General features: G+C 47.7%; 1 protein-coding gene across 1 annotated transcript in view; it reads left to right on the top strand.

Moving 5' to 3' along the window:
* The window catches only part of kcnh4a (potassium voltage-gated channel, subfamily H (eag-related), member 4a), a 41,196-nt gene that overhangs the window by 10,023 nt on the left and 11,025 nt on the right, over nt 1-20,148 (top strand). The window contains exons 7-9 of the mRNA XM_015975896.3: nt 104-311; nt 2,328-2,522; nt 2,609-2,808. Coding sequence (XP_015831382.3) covers nt 104-311; nt 2,328-2,522; nt 2,609-2,808 — 603 coding nt within the window. The remainder of the gene's footprint in view (nt 1-103; nt 312-2,327; nt 2,523-2,608; nt 2,809-20,148) is intronic.

The raw sequence follows: 20,148 nt of genomic DNA, 5'->3' as shown, positions 1-20,148 counted from the left end.
AATAAAACAAAACTGCAGTAAAAAGTAAATCGGGGTAAAGAAAGATAAAAGAGAACAGCACAGAAAATATGTTTTATGTCCTTTTTCTGTACTTCGTGACCAGACCTCACTAGTGCACCTGTTGAAGACGATTCGCCTGCTACGTTTGCTTCGCCTCATGCAGAAACTGGATCGTTACTCCCAGTACAGCGCAGTGGTCCTCACCCTGCTCATGTCTGTGTTTGCTCTCCTGGCTCACTGGATGGCTTGTGTGTGGTACGTTATTGGACGTGAGGAGATAGAAAGCAGTGACCCTGTGACCTGGGACATAGGTACGTACAGTGTGTTTGTGTCTTTCACAGACAAGATGTTGTAGCTGTGGTCTTTTTCTATTAGATGCATATTTTTGTAACTAGTAAATGCCTGAATGCCTCCACATCATTTCAGCCTCAGAGTTTAGGTCACAGCATTTTCCCATCATCTCTTCAGTAACAGATTCTGTTTAAGTTACATAACACTTTTCATCACCTACGTAAGCAGGCACACTTGTCCACTGGGGCAGAATAAAAGAATTAGAATACCGTATTTGCCGGACTATAGAGCGCACCTGAATATAAGCCGCACCTACTAAGTTTGATTAAAAACATGGAACTGTACTTATATAAGCCGCACCGGGCTAAAAGCCGCAGATTTCTACTGGATATCTACTGGACTGAAAATGTAGTTTAACTGAACGTAACTGAACTGATCAGTATCAAACGAAACAGAAAAGTTATTGACTGGTTTATTCATCGTCCTCCTGCGCACTGAAACCACTGAAGTCATCTTCTTCAGTGTCGGAGCTGAACAGCCTCAGAAGAGCTTCGTCACATGTGGCGATGTCAGTGTCGCTCTGCAGGTTGCTGTCATCATCCCCGGGTGAAGCTGGCTCTGAAGCGGTCGTGTTCTCTTCAGAACCCATTGATGATGGTAGATTCCTTCACGCTGCTCCACACAGCTAGTATCCACTAAAAGACATCAGAAAATGATGCTCTTCACATGCGGCCAGTTTTTTTGAAGGATTTATCGCCACTGGTCATCCAAGCCTCCCATTCAGCCCGAAATGCTGCTTTAAACGCATCGATTCATGCTGATGTCCAGGGGTTGCAAAAACTTGGTTGTACCTCCAGAAATCACAGCAGGAATTGAGTTGGTTCTCTTGATGGCTGCTTTCACTGAATTGGTGATGTGGACCCTCGTGCTGTCCAAAACAAGCAGCGCTGTTTTACTGTGGAAAAAATCCTCCTGGGCGCTTTCCGTAGCACTCCTTTAACCATTCCTTCATTAGACGTTCTAGCATCCATCCTTTCTGGTTGACTTTAACCAGAATATCCTTCAGTAGTTGGTCTTTTTTGTGCTTAAAAATGACCATCGGAGGAAGCTTCTTTCCAGATGCGGTGCAGCCCAGGACACAGGTGAAATGCGTCCTCTCGTGCCCGGTGGTTTTCACCATAATGGATGATGCACCTGTCTTGTTTACCGTTTTGGTCAGAGGGAGATCAAATGTCAATGGCACCTCATCCACATTTACAATGTCATCTGGTCCAATGGCGTTCTCCGCAGTCTTTGTTTCAACAAATTGTTGGAAACTTGTAAGTTTTTCCTGGTAGTCCGAGGGGGTTGCTGACAGAGATTTGTCCACGTCCTGATGGACAAGCTCCTTCTTCTCATGAATCTAAAACACCAGGATGGTCCTCCGTTAAAATCCTGTAAATTAATTTTGCGTGTGACTGATTTGGCTTCAAGCCGGATTTGCACGGTGGACACACCTCGGCCACCTGCTCTCTGAGTGGTAACCCAGTCCTCAAGAACATTTTCAAGTTCAGGCCACTTTCTTTTCTGTCCTCTGAAAGCCTTTCTAGTCTTTTGGCATTGAAAGAGTTCTTCCCGCTGCCGTGTCCAGCGCCGAACCATGGCTTCATTCACTCCAAGCTTACGGGCGGCAGCTCTGTTTCCCTCCATTACTGCCAGATCGATGGCCGTCAACTTAAAGGCAGCATCATATGAACTCCTTCGTGTAGTTTTCATGAAGAGAGGGTATGGGTTTGAAAAAATTCTTCGTCGTGCCAGCTGCTTGCATGTGCTAAATAAAAATGAGCACTTTCTTCGATTTCCAACTTTGACTTCCACCTGTTTCACTTCTGCTGAAGCGCCCCCTGGCAGGTGAAGGAAAATCTACAGTAAAGCCCCACCTCATTATAAGCTGCATGGTTTAAAGCGTGGGGGAAAAAAAAAGTAGCGGCTTATAGTCTGGAAAATACGGGAATAACATTTTGAAGTTTGCTAATTAATCTCATATCTTCCATCAGGCTGGCTGCAAGAATTAGGAAAGCGTCTGGAGATGCCGTATGTTAACAGCACCAAGGGTGGACCCTCCATGCCCAGTGCCTACATTTCCTCCCTTTACTTCACTCTCAGCAGCCTTACAAGTGTTGGTTTTGGCAATGTGTGTGCCAATACAGATGCTGAGAAAGTCTTCTCCATCTGTATCATGCTTATTGGTGGTGAGTTTGATTGCAGTTGCAGAATTTCCCCAGCTTTAGTAGATATGCTGATGTTGTCAGGAACTAACTGTAATTTGCACCTACAGCCTTGATGCATGCAGTGGTCTTCGGCAACGTAACGGCCATCATCCAGCGTATGTACTCACGACGCTCACTCTATCACACCCGCATGAAGGATCTAAAGGACTTCATCCGTGTGCATAGACTACCTCAGCAGCTAAAGCAGAGGATGTTGGAGTACTTTCAAGCCACCTGGTCAGTCAACAATGGCATCAATGCCAATGAGGTGGGTCAAATGTAATCTGTACTGAACATTATTTTGTAAATCATTTTACTAAGCAACTAAAGTTGGATTAATTTAAATTTTGTTGAACGAAATATTACTCAGGTCCTAACATGACTAAATGAATCTGAAAGTGCACACCTACATTTGTAAAGAAAGCACATAGGGCCGGGTCCAAATTAGTTTAACTCTTATTGTGAAAACTTTACCGGACCAAACCAACTTCCGGTTTGACGTAGAAGTTCGTATCTTCTAATTAACTTTTGAGAGATAATGACTTGAAAACTTTGAGAGCGACGGCGTTGCTAGGTGAGATGGAAAAGCCTAGCAGGGATTTGCTTAAAACCTTTCTCAGTGGCCTAGTGGTAGAGTGTCCGCCCTGAGAATGGGAGATCAGGGGTGCGATTCCTGGTTGGGTCATACCAAAGACTTTGAAAAAATGGGACCCAATGCCTCCCTGCTTGACACTCAGCATTAAGGGGTTGGATTGGGGGGTTAAACTACCAAATAGTTCCCGAGCGCGGCTGTGTCTGCAGCTCACCGCTCCCCCAGGGGATGGGTCAATTGCGGAGAACAAATTTCGCACACACACCTGTGTGTGTGACAACTAATGGGACTTTAAGGCGTGCTTTGTTCTTTGCTCTGCTGCCACGAGAGTGAACTCTGGCCTCTTATAACCGGCACGCCCACATGTATTTCACTTATTAACTACTGGATGGCACTGTGGCTCTTTCAAATAAACATCTTTTTCAAACAATGTCTGAGGCATCAACATTTAACAAGATTACCTGCTTAAGGCATCAAAAAATATTACTTTAAACAAGGAAAGAACTAAATTTACGTCTTAAACTTGACGGTATTACTGTTAGCAAGAATTTGAACTGGAGAAACAAAAATGGCAGAGGTTTAACCTGAAAGAGGAACACAAACAACATTCATGTCTGTAACTGATAAGAGTTTCACATTTACTTTGAACACATTGATTCTTTTAAATGGTAAACAACCTAAAACACCTTCTTTGACTGTTGATAAACAAAAATACAAGGTTTTTAAGGACTAAAGTCTGGAAGCTTCCAGAAGAAAACCCCTGAGAAGTTTTACGACCACCCTGATTTTGTGTAAGAATCAGCCTTGACAGGTGGATATGAAACAGACCATTTTCTGATATTGTCCTGCTCTGATTGGTAAAGAAGGGGAAACGAAGTCATTGGTGCAATTTACAACCCTGGGAGAGAATCGTAGGAGTTAACCAGATGTGTTGAAAAAGGAATCTTGGAATTGATATGACTGCAGGCCAGTTTCAATTTTCCCCTTTTGCTGCAGTGCGAGAGCAAGAAAAGCCGTTGTCCTTCTTGTGAATCCAACTAAAGTTAATTTGAGAATATGACATGTGGATTTCCGCTACACTGCCTTGCCTTTCATCACAACATGCTTTGAGTACGGCAGTTCCTCACATAAAGGTTTATATCAGTCTTCCTTCCACCATCAACAGGTTGTACAAAATGCCACCACTCTTCTTCTAACAGAAAAAAACAAATGCATTACACAGGTTCTAGCTTCTCTCCATCGGCCCTCTGTCCAGTACAGGACTGACTTCAAGCTTTTGCTGCTTGTGTTCAGGACCCTTCATAGTCTGGCCCAGAGGTCGGCAACCTGTTCCCATCAAAGAGCCATTATTACCCGTTTCCCACAGTAAAAAAAACACTGGGAGCCACAGCAGCCACGGCGTTGTGGGCGGGGCCTACCCTCAGACAGCAGAGAGCTGCCTTAACCAATCACAACAGGTGACAGCAGCCAGTACCGGTCGCTCGTGTACGTCAAAGTTATCTTTCATAAGACGATAATCAATAAAACGATTTATATAAAATGGATCCAGAAGTTGTAGCCCGTCTCTGCCTACAATATTTTGATATTTTTCACTCTGTTGGTGGTTTTACTGAGCAGGTGCCACTTTTGTCATACGTTTCTTTTTAAAACATGTTTAGACTGTTCAGAATACAAATCCAGGCTCTGTCACGTTTGATTGTTGTAATTAAACTTTGTAGGTGGGGAAGGTCAGAAAAGGATCCGATCAATTTGTTTTCCCCTCATTTACAGTGACGGAGATAACGGCGCAGTGCGCCTGGCTCCAGTGTTAATCAAGTTAAATTATATCTATTTGCAACAATTTTCACAAGAAAACAGAACAGTTAAAAGCAGGGCTTGTGTTGACTGGACAGTTCCCGTATTTGACCGTTTATTTTGATGGAGAAAGAATAGAAAGGATTACCCCGACGCATACAGATGAACTGACATTTTATTCGTTTCGCACATCGCAGATGTAGCTAAATCACTCAAGAAAAGATTCCCATCTGAACATCTGAGCTGGACACCGCTCAGCGCAGCTCACTGTCAGCGCGTACGTACGGTGCACAGCGAGCTGAAGATGTGGAGAGGGGCTTGGAGCGCGTCGCAGAACCAGAGCGCATGCAGGAAGATTCCTCCGACTGAAGCGAGTGTTTTCCAAACCCTGTCTCTCAGAGAGACTTGTCACTTAGAAAATGTGCCCTGATTACGAAACTTTGGCTGAATAGTGCTTGTTCCTGTCTCCAATGTGGCGACACATCCAGGAGCCTGTCTGAGGAGAATCCCAGAATCTCATATCCTTGTCAGCTCAGTGTCACACCCGGTCATGTCTCCCCGTTTAGTTCAGCCTTGTGTCTCGTTGATTACTCCCACCTGCCTCTCGTTTCCCAATCACCTTAGCTCCCAACCCTCCTGTATTTAAACCCTGTCTGTTCTTTGTACTGGGTCGGATCATTGTTTCATTGTCCAGCGTGCTTAATAAATCCTGGTTGACCGTTCCTACCTGCTGCCTGTTTACTCCCCGGTCTGGATCCACGCCTTTCCTCCGCTCCACTCCGCAGCGCGCTGACAGAATGATCCGACCCGAACCCATTGATGGATCCAGCCGGGAGATTCTGCCTTGGGAGAATCTGCTCCAGTGGCTTACCCCGACCCACCAGCCGGCTTCTCCCTCTCCAGCACCAGCTCCGCCTCGCCGCCGCCGGCATCGCCGACCTTCGGCCGCAGCGTTCCTCCCTGTCCTCCCGGAACCGGAGGCATGTTTGGACCGGGAGCCGCTGCCAGATCGCTCCAGCTATGAGGGCACGAGGCTGGCGATCTGTTCCCCCGGAGTCGGTCCACGGCGTGGGGAGAGACGCCGGAAGCCACCACAGCCCAGCGCTTCTGGAGGGAGTTTCGAGCCCGCCGCTGGCCGTGCCCGGCGCGGCAGTTCGGACACGCCCCCGGCCAGACCATCAGTCCCGTCTCTTGCCGAACCGGAGCCCCCGTCGGTTGCAGAGGAAGGAGCAGCAATCGCGGCCCGGCTGATGGAGCAACGGGCGGAGCTCGGCCGGTTCCGCGAGCTCCTCAGCCGCAAGGAGTCTCACCTGGACGCCCTATCCTCCTCGTCCCGGGGCCAGAGGAGCGAGCGCAGGGTTTCCCCAGCGGAGCTCGCCGGTCAGCGGGCTGAGCTGGCCCAGCTCCGTCGGACGCTCAGCCTCAGGGAGCTAGAACTGGACGAGCTGACCTCCCGCCTCTCCTCATCGCTCCAAGCTTTCTTAGCAGCGGCCCTGCTGCCGACCCGGAAGCAGACAGTACCGGATCCGGTCCAAAACTCGGCGGTCCAGAAGTCGAGGGACCAGAGGCTGACTCCTCCGGGCCAGAAGCAGACGGTACCGGCCCAGAAGCCGACGGAGCGGGCCGAGAGACGGAGGGTACCGACCCGGAAGCAGATGGAGCCGGATCCGGTCCAAAACTCAGCGGTCCAGAAGTCGAGGGACCAGAAGCCGACTCCTCTGGGCAAGAAGCAGACGGTTCCGGTCCCGGTCCAGAGGCCAGCGGTCCAGAGGTCGACGGTCCGAAAATCGAAGGACCAGAAGTCAACGCCCGTGGACCCGAAGTCGATGGTGGTCAACGCCCCTTCCTGTTCTGAAGTCGACGCCCCTTCCTGTTCTGAAGTCGACGCCCCTTCCTGTTCTGAAGTCGACGCCCCTGATGACGACGTGTCCGAAGTCGTCGCCCCTGATGACGACGTGTCCGAAGTCGTCGCCCCTGATGACGACGTGTCCGAAGTCATCGCCCCCTCCTCTGATGACGACGTGTCCGAAGTCGTCGCCTCCTCCTCTGATGACGACGTGTCCGAAGTCGTCGCCTCCTCCTCTGATGACGACGTGTCCGAAGTCGTCGCCTCCTCCTCTGATGACGACGTGTCCGAAGTCGTCGCCTCCTCCTCTGACGACGACGTGTCCGAAGTCGTCGCCTCCTCCTCTGACGACGACGTGTCCGAAGTCGTCGCCTCCTCCTCTGACGACGACGTGTCCGAAGTCGTCGCCGCCTCCTCTGATGACGTCCCGTCTGATGACGTCGCCTCCTCCTCTGATGACGTCGCCGTCACCTCTGATGACGTCCCGTCTGATGACGTCGCCGTCACCTCTGATGACGTCGCCGTCACCTCTGATGATGTCCCGTTCGATGACGTCGCCGTCACCTCTGATGACGTCCCGTCCGATGACGTCGCCGTCACCTCTGATGACGTCCCGTCCGATGACGTCGCCGTCACCTCTGATGACGTCCCGTCCGATGACGTCGCCGTCACCTCTGATGACGTCCCGTCCGATGACGTCGCCTTCACCTCTGATGGCGTCCCATCCGATGACGTCGCCGTCACCTCTGATGACGTCCCGTCCGATGACCCCACAGTCGTCTCCTCTGATGTCCCCGAAGTCGGCTCGTCTGATGACGTCGCCGCCTCCTCTGATGACGTCCCTGAAGTTGGCTCGTCTGATGACGTCGCCGCTGCCTCGTCCTCTGAAGTCGGCTCGTCCGATGACGTCGCCGCCTCGTCTGGGGATGCTCTTTGCAATCAAGAGGCCGACGCTCCATCCAGCCCGGCGTCTCCACGGTCTCCGGTTCCGATGGTGGTTTTGAGGGCAACGCCGGCCCAGCCTGCAGTGACTTTGTCGCCGGCCCAGCCTGCAGTGACTTTGTCGCCGGCCCAGCCTGCAGTGACTTTGTCGCCGGCCCAGCCTGCAGTGACTTTGTCGCCTGCCCAGCCTGCAGTGACTTTGTCGCCGGCCCAGCCTGCAGAGCTCCTCCTCTGCCGCAGGTGCCGGCCTCCAGAGGCCCGTCGCCTCCTCTTCTGCCGCAGGCGCCGGCCTCCAAGGGCCCGTCGCCTCCTCTTCTGCCGCAGGCGCCGGCCTCCAAGGGCCCGTCGCCTCCTCTTCTGCCGCAGGCGCCGGCCCCCAAGGGCCCGTCGCCTCCTCATCTGCCGCAGGCGCCGGCCCCCAAGGGCCCGTCGCCTCCTCATCTGCCGCAGGCGCCGGCCCCCAAGGGCCCGTCGCCTCCTCCTCTGCCTCAGACGCCGGCCTCCAAGGGCCCGTCGCCTCCTCCTCTGCCTCAGACGCCGGCCTCCAAGAGCCTGTCGTCGCCTCCTCCTCTACCCCTCTGTTGGTCCCTCTGTTCCTCTGGGCCCTTCCTCCTGGTTCCCCTTCTCCCGCCCTGCTCCTCGTTCCTGTGGGCGTCTGGGATCCGCCCCTTGAGGGGGGGGTACTGTCACACCCGGTCATGTCTCCCCGTTTAGTTCAGCCTTGTGTCTCGTTGATTACTCCCACCTGCCTCTCGTTTCCCAATCACCTTAGCTCCCATCCCTCCTGTATTTAAACCCTGTCTGTTCTTTGTACTGGGTCGGATCATTGTTTCATTGTCCAGCTCCTGGTTGACCGTTCCTACCTGCTGCCTGTTTACTCCCCGGTCTGGATCCACGCCTTTCCTCCGCTCCACTCCGCAGCGCGCTGACACTCAGGAAGCGCCTATGATTACGCACAAGCGTGACCCAACCCGGTCTCACAGTCAGACCGGGTTGGACCAGTTCAGGTTTACGCAGACAATCTTTAAATTTAGAATTGGCATACAGATATGAAATTAATGCAGTAAAATATAAAGCATTTTATTTAAATATCCAGTTATTATTTTACAAGCACAGAGAGCCGCATCAGATGGATGGAAGAGCCGCATACGGCTCCAGAGCCGCGAGTTGCCGACTCCTGGTCTGGCCCCATCTTCTCTCCATGGCTTTTTCCTTGTCTACTCTCCTTCTAGAACCCCGAGGCCAAAGAACCACTTTCTCCTTGCTGTGCCCAAATCCAGATTAAAGAGCAGAGCTGGCTGTGCCTTTGCTGTATCTACCCCTAACCTCAGAAACAGCCTTAGATCAACTCAGGACCCACTTACACTCTCCGGCATTCAACCCCTCACATTGACACATAGACCCCCCTGTAGCAACTCATATCTTGTGACAGTTTTTAATTACCTCAGTTCTCATTATCTAGTGCTTCTGTAAAGCAATTTGGGGAAACCCTGGTTGCAAAAAGTGCTTTATCAATAAAACTGTTGCAGCGTTTTGGATGTGGCTACATATTTATTAAATGATCAATACGATTTGATATTCCATATAAATATGAATTATCTATCTGATTGGTCTTTGAATGTTTGATTTAATATTACCTTAAGCTTTTTTGGACAATTCAGGGAACACACACTTCATATTGATTCAGACAGAGTCAAGGATATAGTTTATAAAAAGGAATTCAATTCTGTCTTTCCAAACTAATAATTATACATGACAAAGTATGAAAGAAATTATGGCTGTACGTAACAGACAATGAACGGAATGATGGAATGTAAGCTAGATGTTTATGTAGCAAAACCTTATTAAAGAGCAAGTCACCCCCTACAAGAAACTTACGTCGCTCCCTCTTCATGTTTGAAAAATGCAACAAATGCTGTTTCCTAGCAGACCGAGAGGGCGGAGCCACTAACAAATACACACACACACAGGCTAACAACGGCATTGTAACATCATAATGTACCAGTTTACATCACAGCATACCTCTTAGCCAATAGTGGTGGCAGATTTAAATTCAAATGCAGTGCAGAGTTTTTACCTGACAATGGCGCAACACTGACAGTTTTAGGCAGAATATTTAAATTTTAACTAAGATGCACTGAAGTACCAAATTATTGACTACACGTGTCTGCAGCACGATTAGACACACATTTATATAGTTTATCAGCAAAAAAAGTTGATTTGGGGGTGACTTGCTCTTTAAGTATTTGAGAGATCTTGTGATGTCTGGGTTGTAAAATCTGTTTGACTGTATGGTTTAATAGGCTGGCTAAAGATTATTCATAAAACTATCTGACACCCTCGTGCAGAGTCTATGATACCCCTTTTGCTGACGGTAGCTCTTGAGCGGTCGGGGGAAGAGGCAGCCATATTGGTGATGTCACCGGATACAATGGCTCCTAATCTCGAAAAGTTACAGCTCTCTTTGAGCTCAAATATCACTGGCCAGAAAATACTACCAGGGTCTATTAGTTAGACTTTCAGATTCAGATTTAGATTCATTTATTAATGACCACACAATAAGCTGGTGGACTTTGTTTTCAGTACATCTCAAATCTCACTTTTCTGCGTCTTCTCACAACAGTCCACATTCATGGCAGGGACACATAGACATTTCAGGTAAGGACTTGATTTAGTGACCGTACAGCTGTCGGGAAGAAACTGTTCCTGAATCTAACTGATTTGGTCGGTAGGGACCTGTACCATCTTCCAGAAGGCAGCAATATAAACAGGTGGAATGCAGGGTGTGAAGGATCAGAGATGATTTTCCTGCCCGTTGTGTAATGCGTCTTTGATATGATGAGTCAATGGAAGGGAGGGTATGACCTGTAATTTTGGATGATTTATCTATTACACGCTGTAATTTTTTTCGTGATTGTGAGTCCAAATTACCATACCAGACAATTATAGCTGAGGAGAGTATGCTTTGGATAATGGCATTGTAAAACTGAAACCGGATATTGTGCCTGACCAGGGGCGGTGTTAGGCCCGGCTACTTGGGCTGAAGCCCCAGATGTTTTATGAAAAGCCCCGGATCTAAATCCCGGAAGTAACATGCAGTACCAAAGTCCAACAGAGAGGGAGCAGCTGGCAGTAGTTTGTGCACAGCCTGCCTGAGCCTCCACCACTGAAGAAGCCCTTCAGCAGCCGGCTTCTTCTACACTCTCTGCCTGAAACGCATGAGTGAAGATGGACATAAGGACGTTTTTTAGACCAAAAGTACAATGACAGAACCCCAGCTTTGATGAGACTGGCGTTGACTCAGGTTTGTGAGTCTTATTTGAAAATATTTGTTGTACTGCTGGTTTGCCTAAAGTTAGCTTACTATCAGGTAAAGTTGTTGGAGAAAGAAAGGGAAAATTTACTATCATCTCACACTAAACACTAACAGGAACAATATTCTGCCCTGAATATGCTTAATATGTAGCTTCAGATTAAAAATTATGTGGTACAAGACAAATATATATGATGTTGACTAGTGCGTGTCAAGTGTGTGTGTGCGCGCGTATGTGTGTGTTAAGCCCCGGATCTTCTTCAGTCCTAAATCCACCCCTGTGCCTGACTCTAAATTTTTTTAGTTGTCTAAGAAAACATTTATTTGCTTTTTTGTAAAGTTGATCAGCGTGCTTTTTCCATTTAAGGTTATTATTGATTAATGTACCTAGAAATTTGTATGACTGTGATTGTAATGAGATAGGTATCTTGTGTGTGGGAGAGTGGGAAAAGTCAATTATGAGTTATTGTGTTATCAATGTGTTGAGCTCTAGGTTGTTGTCTTGGCACCATATGACTGCATGGCTAACCTGTTCCCAATAGTATATTTCATTATCGTTAGTGATAAGGCCAATGATGGTGGTGTCATTTGCATATTTGAGGACAGCGACTGAGCTGTGAGAGGATACCAGTGAATTTGTATAGATGGAAAACAACCAGGGAGAGAGAACACACCACTGAGGGGCCCCTATGCTGAGCGTCAGAGGTTGGAACAAGAGGCTACCAATCCTGACTCTCTGAGTCCTATATGATAAAAAAAATTGTGTATCCAATGGCAAAGAGTGATGTTCATATCCATGAGTTTATCGAAGAGGTTGACAGGGTTGATGGTTTTAAAGGCAGAGCTGAAGTCAATGAATAATATCCGGGCATAGGTGTGAGAGGGTTCCAGATGTTGCATGATGCAATGAATTGCCATGTTTATTGCATCTTCAACTGATGGATGAATATATGGATGGATTTAATTCTTAAAATCAATAAATACTAATCTGGTGTAATTTAAGATCCGAAATAAATCATTACAGGAAAAATATTCATTTTAACCTATCATTCATTAATGTAAAGTATAGGACACATTATTTAAACACTGGATTTAAACATATTGTTCATTCAACAAAATATGATTATGTACAGTTTTAAAGTTGTTTATGAGAGGGAAGCTAGACTTTATTCAGAGAGTAAAAGATAAGAAGTCCTGTGTCTTGCAGCCTTGAGGACTCATGATGTACGCAGGATCAGTTAAGAATATTGGCTTAAGTACATTTATTCAAATCGGCACCACGGTGTCACATTGACCTGTATGAAGAATTTTGGCCTGTAAGTTAAAAGTTAACTTCAGGTCATTTTTGAAGAAAAACCTGGCCATTGGGTACGCTACATTGTCATCATCTGTGATGTGAGGGATTTATCTCCTCACTAATAGGAGGGTGTTTGTTTAAGTGTAGTTGTTCTTGTTTTTGTTATTTTGAGTTAAGGTAGGAGGTAAATATGTAAATAGATTGACATATTTTGTTGATGTTGAGATGTCCTTTATTGATTGCAGGATTTCAAGCTAATTGTTTCCCCTGCCCATGTCATAATGGCTGGTCCCAAGTTAGCTTTAAAAAGGGTGGATTCAGTACTGTTGTGGTGGTTGATTGCTTGTTAAGGGGAATCCATGCCCCAATGTCATGGATTGTTTGCAATCAAAAAAAGGATAAAAAGTCAGAGCTCTGCAACATCCTGGACTCTTGTTGTTTCTTCTGTGGACAAACGCTGGTAACATCCTGAGTGAGTGACAAGGCAGAGGCTCTGTCTGGGCCAAAACCTTACATGTGACAAATGTCTGGAGAAGAGAAGCTACTTTTAGTCCTTTTTTGAGCTAGTTTCCCCAGAGTGACCAATTATTTTTCATTTTCAGCAACTCTGAGTTTCGGAACATGAAAATAGTCTCCTACACCTAGCTCCTGCATTCCCTTCTGATAGAAAATAGATGTTGAGACGCTAGGATTTGAAAGGCCTTACCGCTTTATGTCAAGCGGTCGCTTGGATTAACTCATCATGGCTTGCAAAAAGGAAGGTTGTTGTTGTTTTAGGGTCCAGGAAACAGCAGAGAACATTTCGGCTAACAGAAGCTAACTGTTAGCATTAGCAACTCTACCACTTGACAGAAGCTCCTCCAGGTTTATGTTATATGTAGAGATGAAACATCCATGTCTTAGAGCTAATGGAATTAGTGGTATATTCACATTGCTTTTAAAGCTGCTTTCCTGAGTTTTCCTCTTTCAGAAATGATGTATGATTTGTCAGAAATCCGTAAAAGTGATTATCATGTACTGTGATATAAGCAATACGTCTTTTTATTTTTTTGCTACGCACGCCCCCTGCCTGGCAGAGCTCCGTGCTATAGACTCTCAGTTAGTAGACGCCATATTGGCAGGAAAAAAAGGTAAACAAACACGGATCGTAAACATGAACATGAACGGGATCGGCTTGGATTTTACTTTGTCGGAGTTTACTTCACACTTTAAAACCGAAGAAATTGTTTTATATAGTCAGAAATTAAATAGACTAAACATCTCCAACCCTTACCATGCCCCTGGGATACTTTTTAAAACGCCAGAAGCTGTTGGAGCGGACTTCTTACCGGACCTAGCCGGGGAACCCCTTGGGATTTACCCGGAGGAGCTGGTCCAAGTGGCTGGGGAGAGGGAAGTCTGGGCCTCTCGACGCTACTGCCCCCGCAACCCGACTCAGGATAAGCGGATGAAAATGGATGGATGGACAAATAACAGATTTGCACATAAGTAGTTTAAATAGAGTGCTGTACTGTATGAATGTATAAACTGAACGCCAAGAGAAATCACTAGTCTGATTTTTTTCCGTGAATAAAATAAATATGTCAGGCAGGAGCGTCTCACCCCGGGTTTCCACGGGAGCCGTCAGCAGCACGTTACTGCAGCAGCACGTCTTGCTCGCGTAAGCTGCTGCTGGGCCCTTCCCACGAGACGCGAAGCAGCAGGGGAGCAGCTGTCACCGACCGAGCACGAAGTCACACGAGTGACTTCGTCAGTAAACACAACAACAAGCAGGAGAAAACTACAACATGGTTTGTGTTTTATGTTCTGTCCGTTTTACAATCGCCAATACGGACCTGAAAAACAGAGACCGGTAGCTAGGTGATAACTTCTCACGGGGCCGCACAGTTAGTAACCTTTTTTAAAAGTAAAGCAACCGGAAGGCAGTACGTTCTTTATTCTCAAAATCTCAGGGGCTTCTCTCCATTTCCGCGTTCGATTTCCTGTCTTTCCTTCCCAAAAATGTCGAAACTGACCCGTTTCAGAGGCGTCGCGCGTAGAAAATAGAACCGGCGTGTAAAGGCCGCGACATGCTGCTCCTGAGACGTGGCCGACTCGCGCTGCTGACGGCTCCAGTGGAAAAGGTTCTGTTGACCACAGCGGTTCCTATCAGCAGCCATGACGTGCTGCTGCAGTAACGTGCTGCTGACAGCTCCTGTGGAAAGCCGGGGTCAAGATCTGTCTGAGATCCGTCTCGGTGAGACAGATAATAGCAATCCAAAGTGCTTTTTATGTGTGATCTGACAACTGATCAACCATTGCTTAAAAATGAAATACAGCTTAGCCGGTTAATTGCTGTGATCATAAAACACGTAAACGGCAGCACGCAGAACTCACGAGGCAACGTTTTACGCGATGTTTACTTGTTGCTATGAGTAATAAGACAGAAAAAGCCACGCCAAAATAAGTTTAGGAAGCCCACTAAGAATCATAATAAAAGCATTTAAAATAAATACCATACACAGTTGAGGAAACGTTGGTTTAAGTACCTGATATGAAGTGGTCCCTGCACAAACGAAAACCTTTACTCTCGGGATCCCACAGTTTCATTTTAGCCCGGTCACTAGTGCCTTTTATTAGAAGAAGAAGAAGAAGAAGAAGAAGAAGAAGAAGAAGAAGAAGAAGAAGAAGAAGAAGAAGAAGAAGAAGAAGAAGAAGAAGAAGAAGGAAATATCATTTCTATAGCGCCTCTCAAGATAAAAATCACGAGGCTGAAACCAAGCAACTACTAATTAACACCCTCACCATCACTTCTATACATAATTTATTCAGTGATGAAAGAAAGATACAGCTGCTCCTTTTTGTGAACAGCCTGTTTTTGTCATGGTCTGTTTTTATTGAGCAAATCAACACATCATGTGAGTGCATCATCCTTCAGATCTCAGTCTGCCTCCATTTTTGGTTCTTTTTTAAAATACAGAAAAGGTTTCTCTTTACCTTGCTGACAGTTTCATTTGTGGCTGCAAACTTCCTCAGAGCTAACGCTGATGGTGGTGCCACTTCCTACTCCGTTTATCCGTGGGCAGCAGGCAACAGCAGAAAGAAAAGAACAGCCAAAGCAAAGAACCAGAAACCCAGAAAGAAAAGAGCCAGAACCAGTGATAACCCTACCATACATCAAAGGCATAACAGAAAAAGTAAGAGCAACAATGATAAAACACAACATAAACACACCAACAAAACCATACACAACAGTTAGAAACAGACTAGTACACCCAAAAGACAAGATAGCAGCTGGACTTAAATGTGGAGACGTTTACGAAATCCCATGCAAACTCTGCAATAAAACATATATAGGAAAAACCGGAGGCCAACTCAACACACGAACAATAGAACACAGAAAGGAGTGCAAGAAAGAAACAAGTCGAAGACACACAAGAGCATCAAAACAAGAAGCAGAAAGCACAATAAAGAAGTCAGCCGTAACAGATCACTGCACAAGAGAAAACCATATCATGGACTGGAACAACTCAGGGATCATAAACACCGAACAACAGAAATACAAAAGATGGATAAAAGAAGCTATAGAGCTCCGGGAGTTGACGTCACATCTCCTGGCATGCAACAGTTCAAATCGAAACAGCGCCATATTGGCATGCAGAAGCCCGCAGCTGGACTATTTGTTATTGTCAGAAAACTCAATCAGACAGGAAATATGGTAGATTCCTGTTGTGCCCCAGGATGCAGAACAGACACAGATGACATAAGGAATGAGCCATCAATTACTTATTCTCGATGATCCCAAACAAACCACCAGCTGACTGGTTTAAATCTCTGGACTCCTCAATTACTAAATTCCTTTGGCAGGATAAACCTCCACGAATTAGCTTAAAAATGCTTCAGAAGACCAAAGACAGAGGAGGACTGGATTTACCCAACTTTTATTATTATTTCTTAGCCAACAGGCTGCAATATATACCAAGATGGTTGCAAGATAACCCACTAGGTTAGTCCTGGTTGGATATAGAACAGACACTTTGCAATACGATAGAGCTTTCAGGCTTACCATTTATTAGCTCAAGCATAAGAAAACCTGAAAGCTTCAAAAGTATTAGTATCAGCACCTCTCTGACAGCATGGTGGGAGTATCTTAAAATGACAGAGTCTTCACTAGTACCATGCAGACGCACACCTATCTGGAATAATCCTGACATTTTGCAAAACAACAAAATGATGAACCTTCCGGACTGGAAAAATAAAGAAATCTTATACCTGGAACACATATATGAAGGATTGGACTTCATTCCATTTAATCAAATAGTCTCCCAATTTGGAATAGATAAGAATAGCTTTTTAGAATATCACCAAATTAAATCTGTAGTCAAACAAAAATTTAAGCTCAGTAAAGTAGAATTACAAACACCACCAAGGGTATTAGACTTCTATAATCTCAAACCCCCCAAACTACTGTCTAAAGTATATAAGACACTGTCCAAAACAGACGACAGAATAGCAATCCCTATTGAAAAATGGGAGGTGGATCTATCAGTCAGCTTTGACCAGGACTTCTGGTCCCAAACTTGTTTAAAAACTTTTAAAATGATCAGACACCCCAATTTACAATTAATTCAGTACAAAATTCTACACAGGGTACACTATACAGGTCATCGGACGTTCAAGATGGGGTTTGTGTCGTCTGACACCTGTACACGCTGCACAAACAACATTCCTGACAATTACATTCATGCACTGTGGTCCTGCCCACCTGTCCAGGAATTTTGGGGTAGAGTATGTGAAGACCTGTCAAAGTGTCTGAAATGTCATATCCCAACTTCCCCCTCTCTTTGTTTACTGGGAAACCTGGACGATGTCCCGATTGAAACATCTTTGGTTCACGTGGTTCTGACTGCCATATGCATCGCTAAGAAAACTATCCTCTTGAATTGGAAAAATAGAGAAACTCTCTGCATTAACCAGTATAGAAATCTTTTGTTAGATCATATTGCACTTGATACAGCCTCTGCTTCCACCTCAGATGAATCTCTCTGGGCTCCCTTGATCGGTTCCATCACATAGCGAGGGTGGGGGACCATTGATGTTGTCCTACGGGATGGTGTGGGTGGGTGGGGGTCTGAGTTTGGAGTATCCGGATGTTCCCTGGAGGTGGGTTCACTGGGGGTGTCTGGGACTAGGGGGCCGTTGCCCCTCTCTGGAGGTGCTTGGGTTGCCTCGGGGGGTGGGCTGCTGGCAGTTGTGAGTGGGGCCCCTTGGGGGGCTTGGCGGCGGCCATGGGTAACTGCCTGGCGGCTGCAATGCCCCTGGGCGGGTCTGGGTGGGGGCCTGGGGGCTCGGGGTTTGGGGGTGGCCGGCCCCGTGTGGGGATCTGGGCGGGGCCTTGGGGGTCGGGTCCTGACATGTATGCTGCCGGGAAGAAGGCAGGAACACGCAGCAGTGCCTGGCCCGGGTTCGGGGGCCTCAGGTAGACCTTGGCTCCTCTGCCGTTCCATCACAGGGGAGGGGGAGGTTCAGGAGGGGGAGGACCCAACCTTACCTGGATGTCCCATGTCTTATATATTCTGGAAGTTGTGCAAATGCAGGGATGGGCATACATATTCTGCTGGGGTGGGGCTGGGTTGGTGCCCTTGGACTCTGTGAGGCTCTGTAATGCTGCTGCTTTGGGCCCTGGCAGGATGGGCTGGGGTCTCCATGCCCTGGGTGGCGGTTTGGCAACAGAGGTGCCTATTGGGGCCAGCAGGGGAGCTGGCTCCCTGGAGGGCTAAGCCCAGCCAGCCATTCCTCCCCATCCCCGCATATTTCTCTCCTCCTGCTCCCTCACATCATCACACAAACATACACATAGGACCTTGGGGGTTGGGCAAGTCAGGGAGTGTGGGTATGGACCCCATTTCCGCATTCCTGTGGAAACCTGCCCCCCAATTTTATTTGCACCTTATACACTTCCACTGACGACATTCCACACAAACACTCACTTAGGGCCTTGGGAGTGAGCACATTCAACGGCATTTGGCAGGGGGATATTTCAGCCTCCTCCCGGGTGCCGGTGCCCACTTCTAATTTTAAACCGCACTTAGACACTGATGGCTGAGGGTGTAAGTGGGGTGGTGCGGTGGCACCAGCTGGCAAAGGCCGGATGATGCCCGCACTGTCCACTCACCACAGCCATGGAATACACCTCATGATCACACAACACTATATTGGAGCAGGTGGAGGGAGACTAGGGGTCTTAGCCACCTTTGTTGTTGCTAGGCCTCCTGGGGCTGGAGGCTAGGAGGGAGATCTGGCCGTCTGGTTGGGGTTTGGGGTGGTGGGTTGCTGTGCTCAGCGTTGGGCGGGGGAGCCTGCTCATCAGCACTCCAGCAGAAAGGGTCAAACTCTGGTTACCGGTGATGGTTGTACCCAGTGTGCAGCAGTACCGGGACCAGAGTGAATAGGGTGTGTATGGGGAGCATGAGTGGGTGTCGGCGTGCATTTTTGTAAGTCTTGGGTTGTATGTGCATGTGTGAGCATGAGGGAGGGAGTGTGTGACTGTGTCTGTGTATGATTGTATATGTCAGGTGGGGCCTTTGACTCCTCCCCTCTCCTGGAACCTCTCTTGACGATATAGATCTTTGTCCCCCCTCCCCCTGCCACACCTGGTGTGAGGGGTTGTGCCATGGTCTGCCTGAGTGTTCGTGGCAACCGGGTCTGGGGGTTTAAGTTTCAGGCATCTGCCTGATAGATCCCGGTGGCTGCCTGGTGGGGTCTGGGTCCCTGGGCTCTGCTGGGTCCCCGGCGGGGGTGGTCGCCCCTGGGTCCCGGGTCGCTGGGTCCCGGGCTCGGCCGGCTAGGGGGTGGGAGGCTGCGGGCGGGCCTGTGGGCTTGCCGCTGATGTCTCCCGGGACTCTGCCGGCTGCTGGTTGTGGCCCCCCGGGGCAATCCTCTGTGCCTCTCGGGGGGTGCGGGGGCCTTCCTGGTTGCAGTCTCCTTGGGGTTCCTGTGTTCTGGGGCAGCGCCTGGATCTCTGGGACTTGGAGCTCCCCTGTCTCCTGCGCATCTTTGGGGGGTGGATCTGTGGTCCCTCACACTCTCTGTTGGACGCTCCTACAGAGAAACCTTACATAAACAAGCGCGTGTACACACACAGGTGCTCACATGGTGCTCTCAAAAGTATGGGCTTGGGAACGTTAAACACAGGTCTTAAGACTATGGTGGGCACTTAATGCACTGTGATTTATTATCGTGATTCTTCAGTTAAGCAATGTTGATTATATATTTTCTTCATCAAGTTGACGCAGTGATAGCTAGATCTTGTTGTATTGTTGTTGTGTCCCTTTTTTTTTTGTCTTTTTCTGCAGGTCTAGAAGCAGACTCTTGTTCATTAATTTTTGTGGAACACCCCCCCCCCCCCCCCCCTCTCTCTCCCCACCTTTTCTTTTCCTTTCTCTTTCACCTCTGTCTCCGTATCTGGTCGGAATTACAATGCATTCAACAACAATAAAAATAAAGTTTTAAGTATCAGGCGTGACATTAAAAGCAAACACTCTGATGCTCCACCTGAGAGTAAATCTGTAAGGCTTGTCACCAGCATTCCGACATCAATTCTGCTTGCTTCACAGCAAGCATATGCGGCTTATATTGAGGTGCGCTCTATAGTCTGGAAATTACGGTGTCGGTACAGGATCGGCTCGGGGTCCTTCGACTGCCGATGACGTCAAAGTAGCTGATTGGCTGAACATGAAGCTTACGGAAGTTACACTATCACGTTATGATTTTGGTCAGAACAAATTTGCGGTTGTAGTCTTAGCGGTTGTAGTCCTGTAGTCCAAAAATCAACACTTTTTGGAG

Source organism: Nothobranchius furzeri, chromosome 5, assembly GCF_043380555.1.
Source record: "Nothobranchius furzeri strain GRZ-AD chromosome 5, NfurGRZ-RIMD1, whole genome shotgun sequence".
Lineage (NCBI taxonomy): Eukaryota > Metazoa > Chordata > Actinopteri > Cyprinodontiformes > Nothobranchiidae > Nothobranchius > Nothobranchius furzeri.
This window is presented reverse-complemented; position numbering and strand designations above follow the sequence as displayed.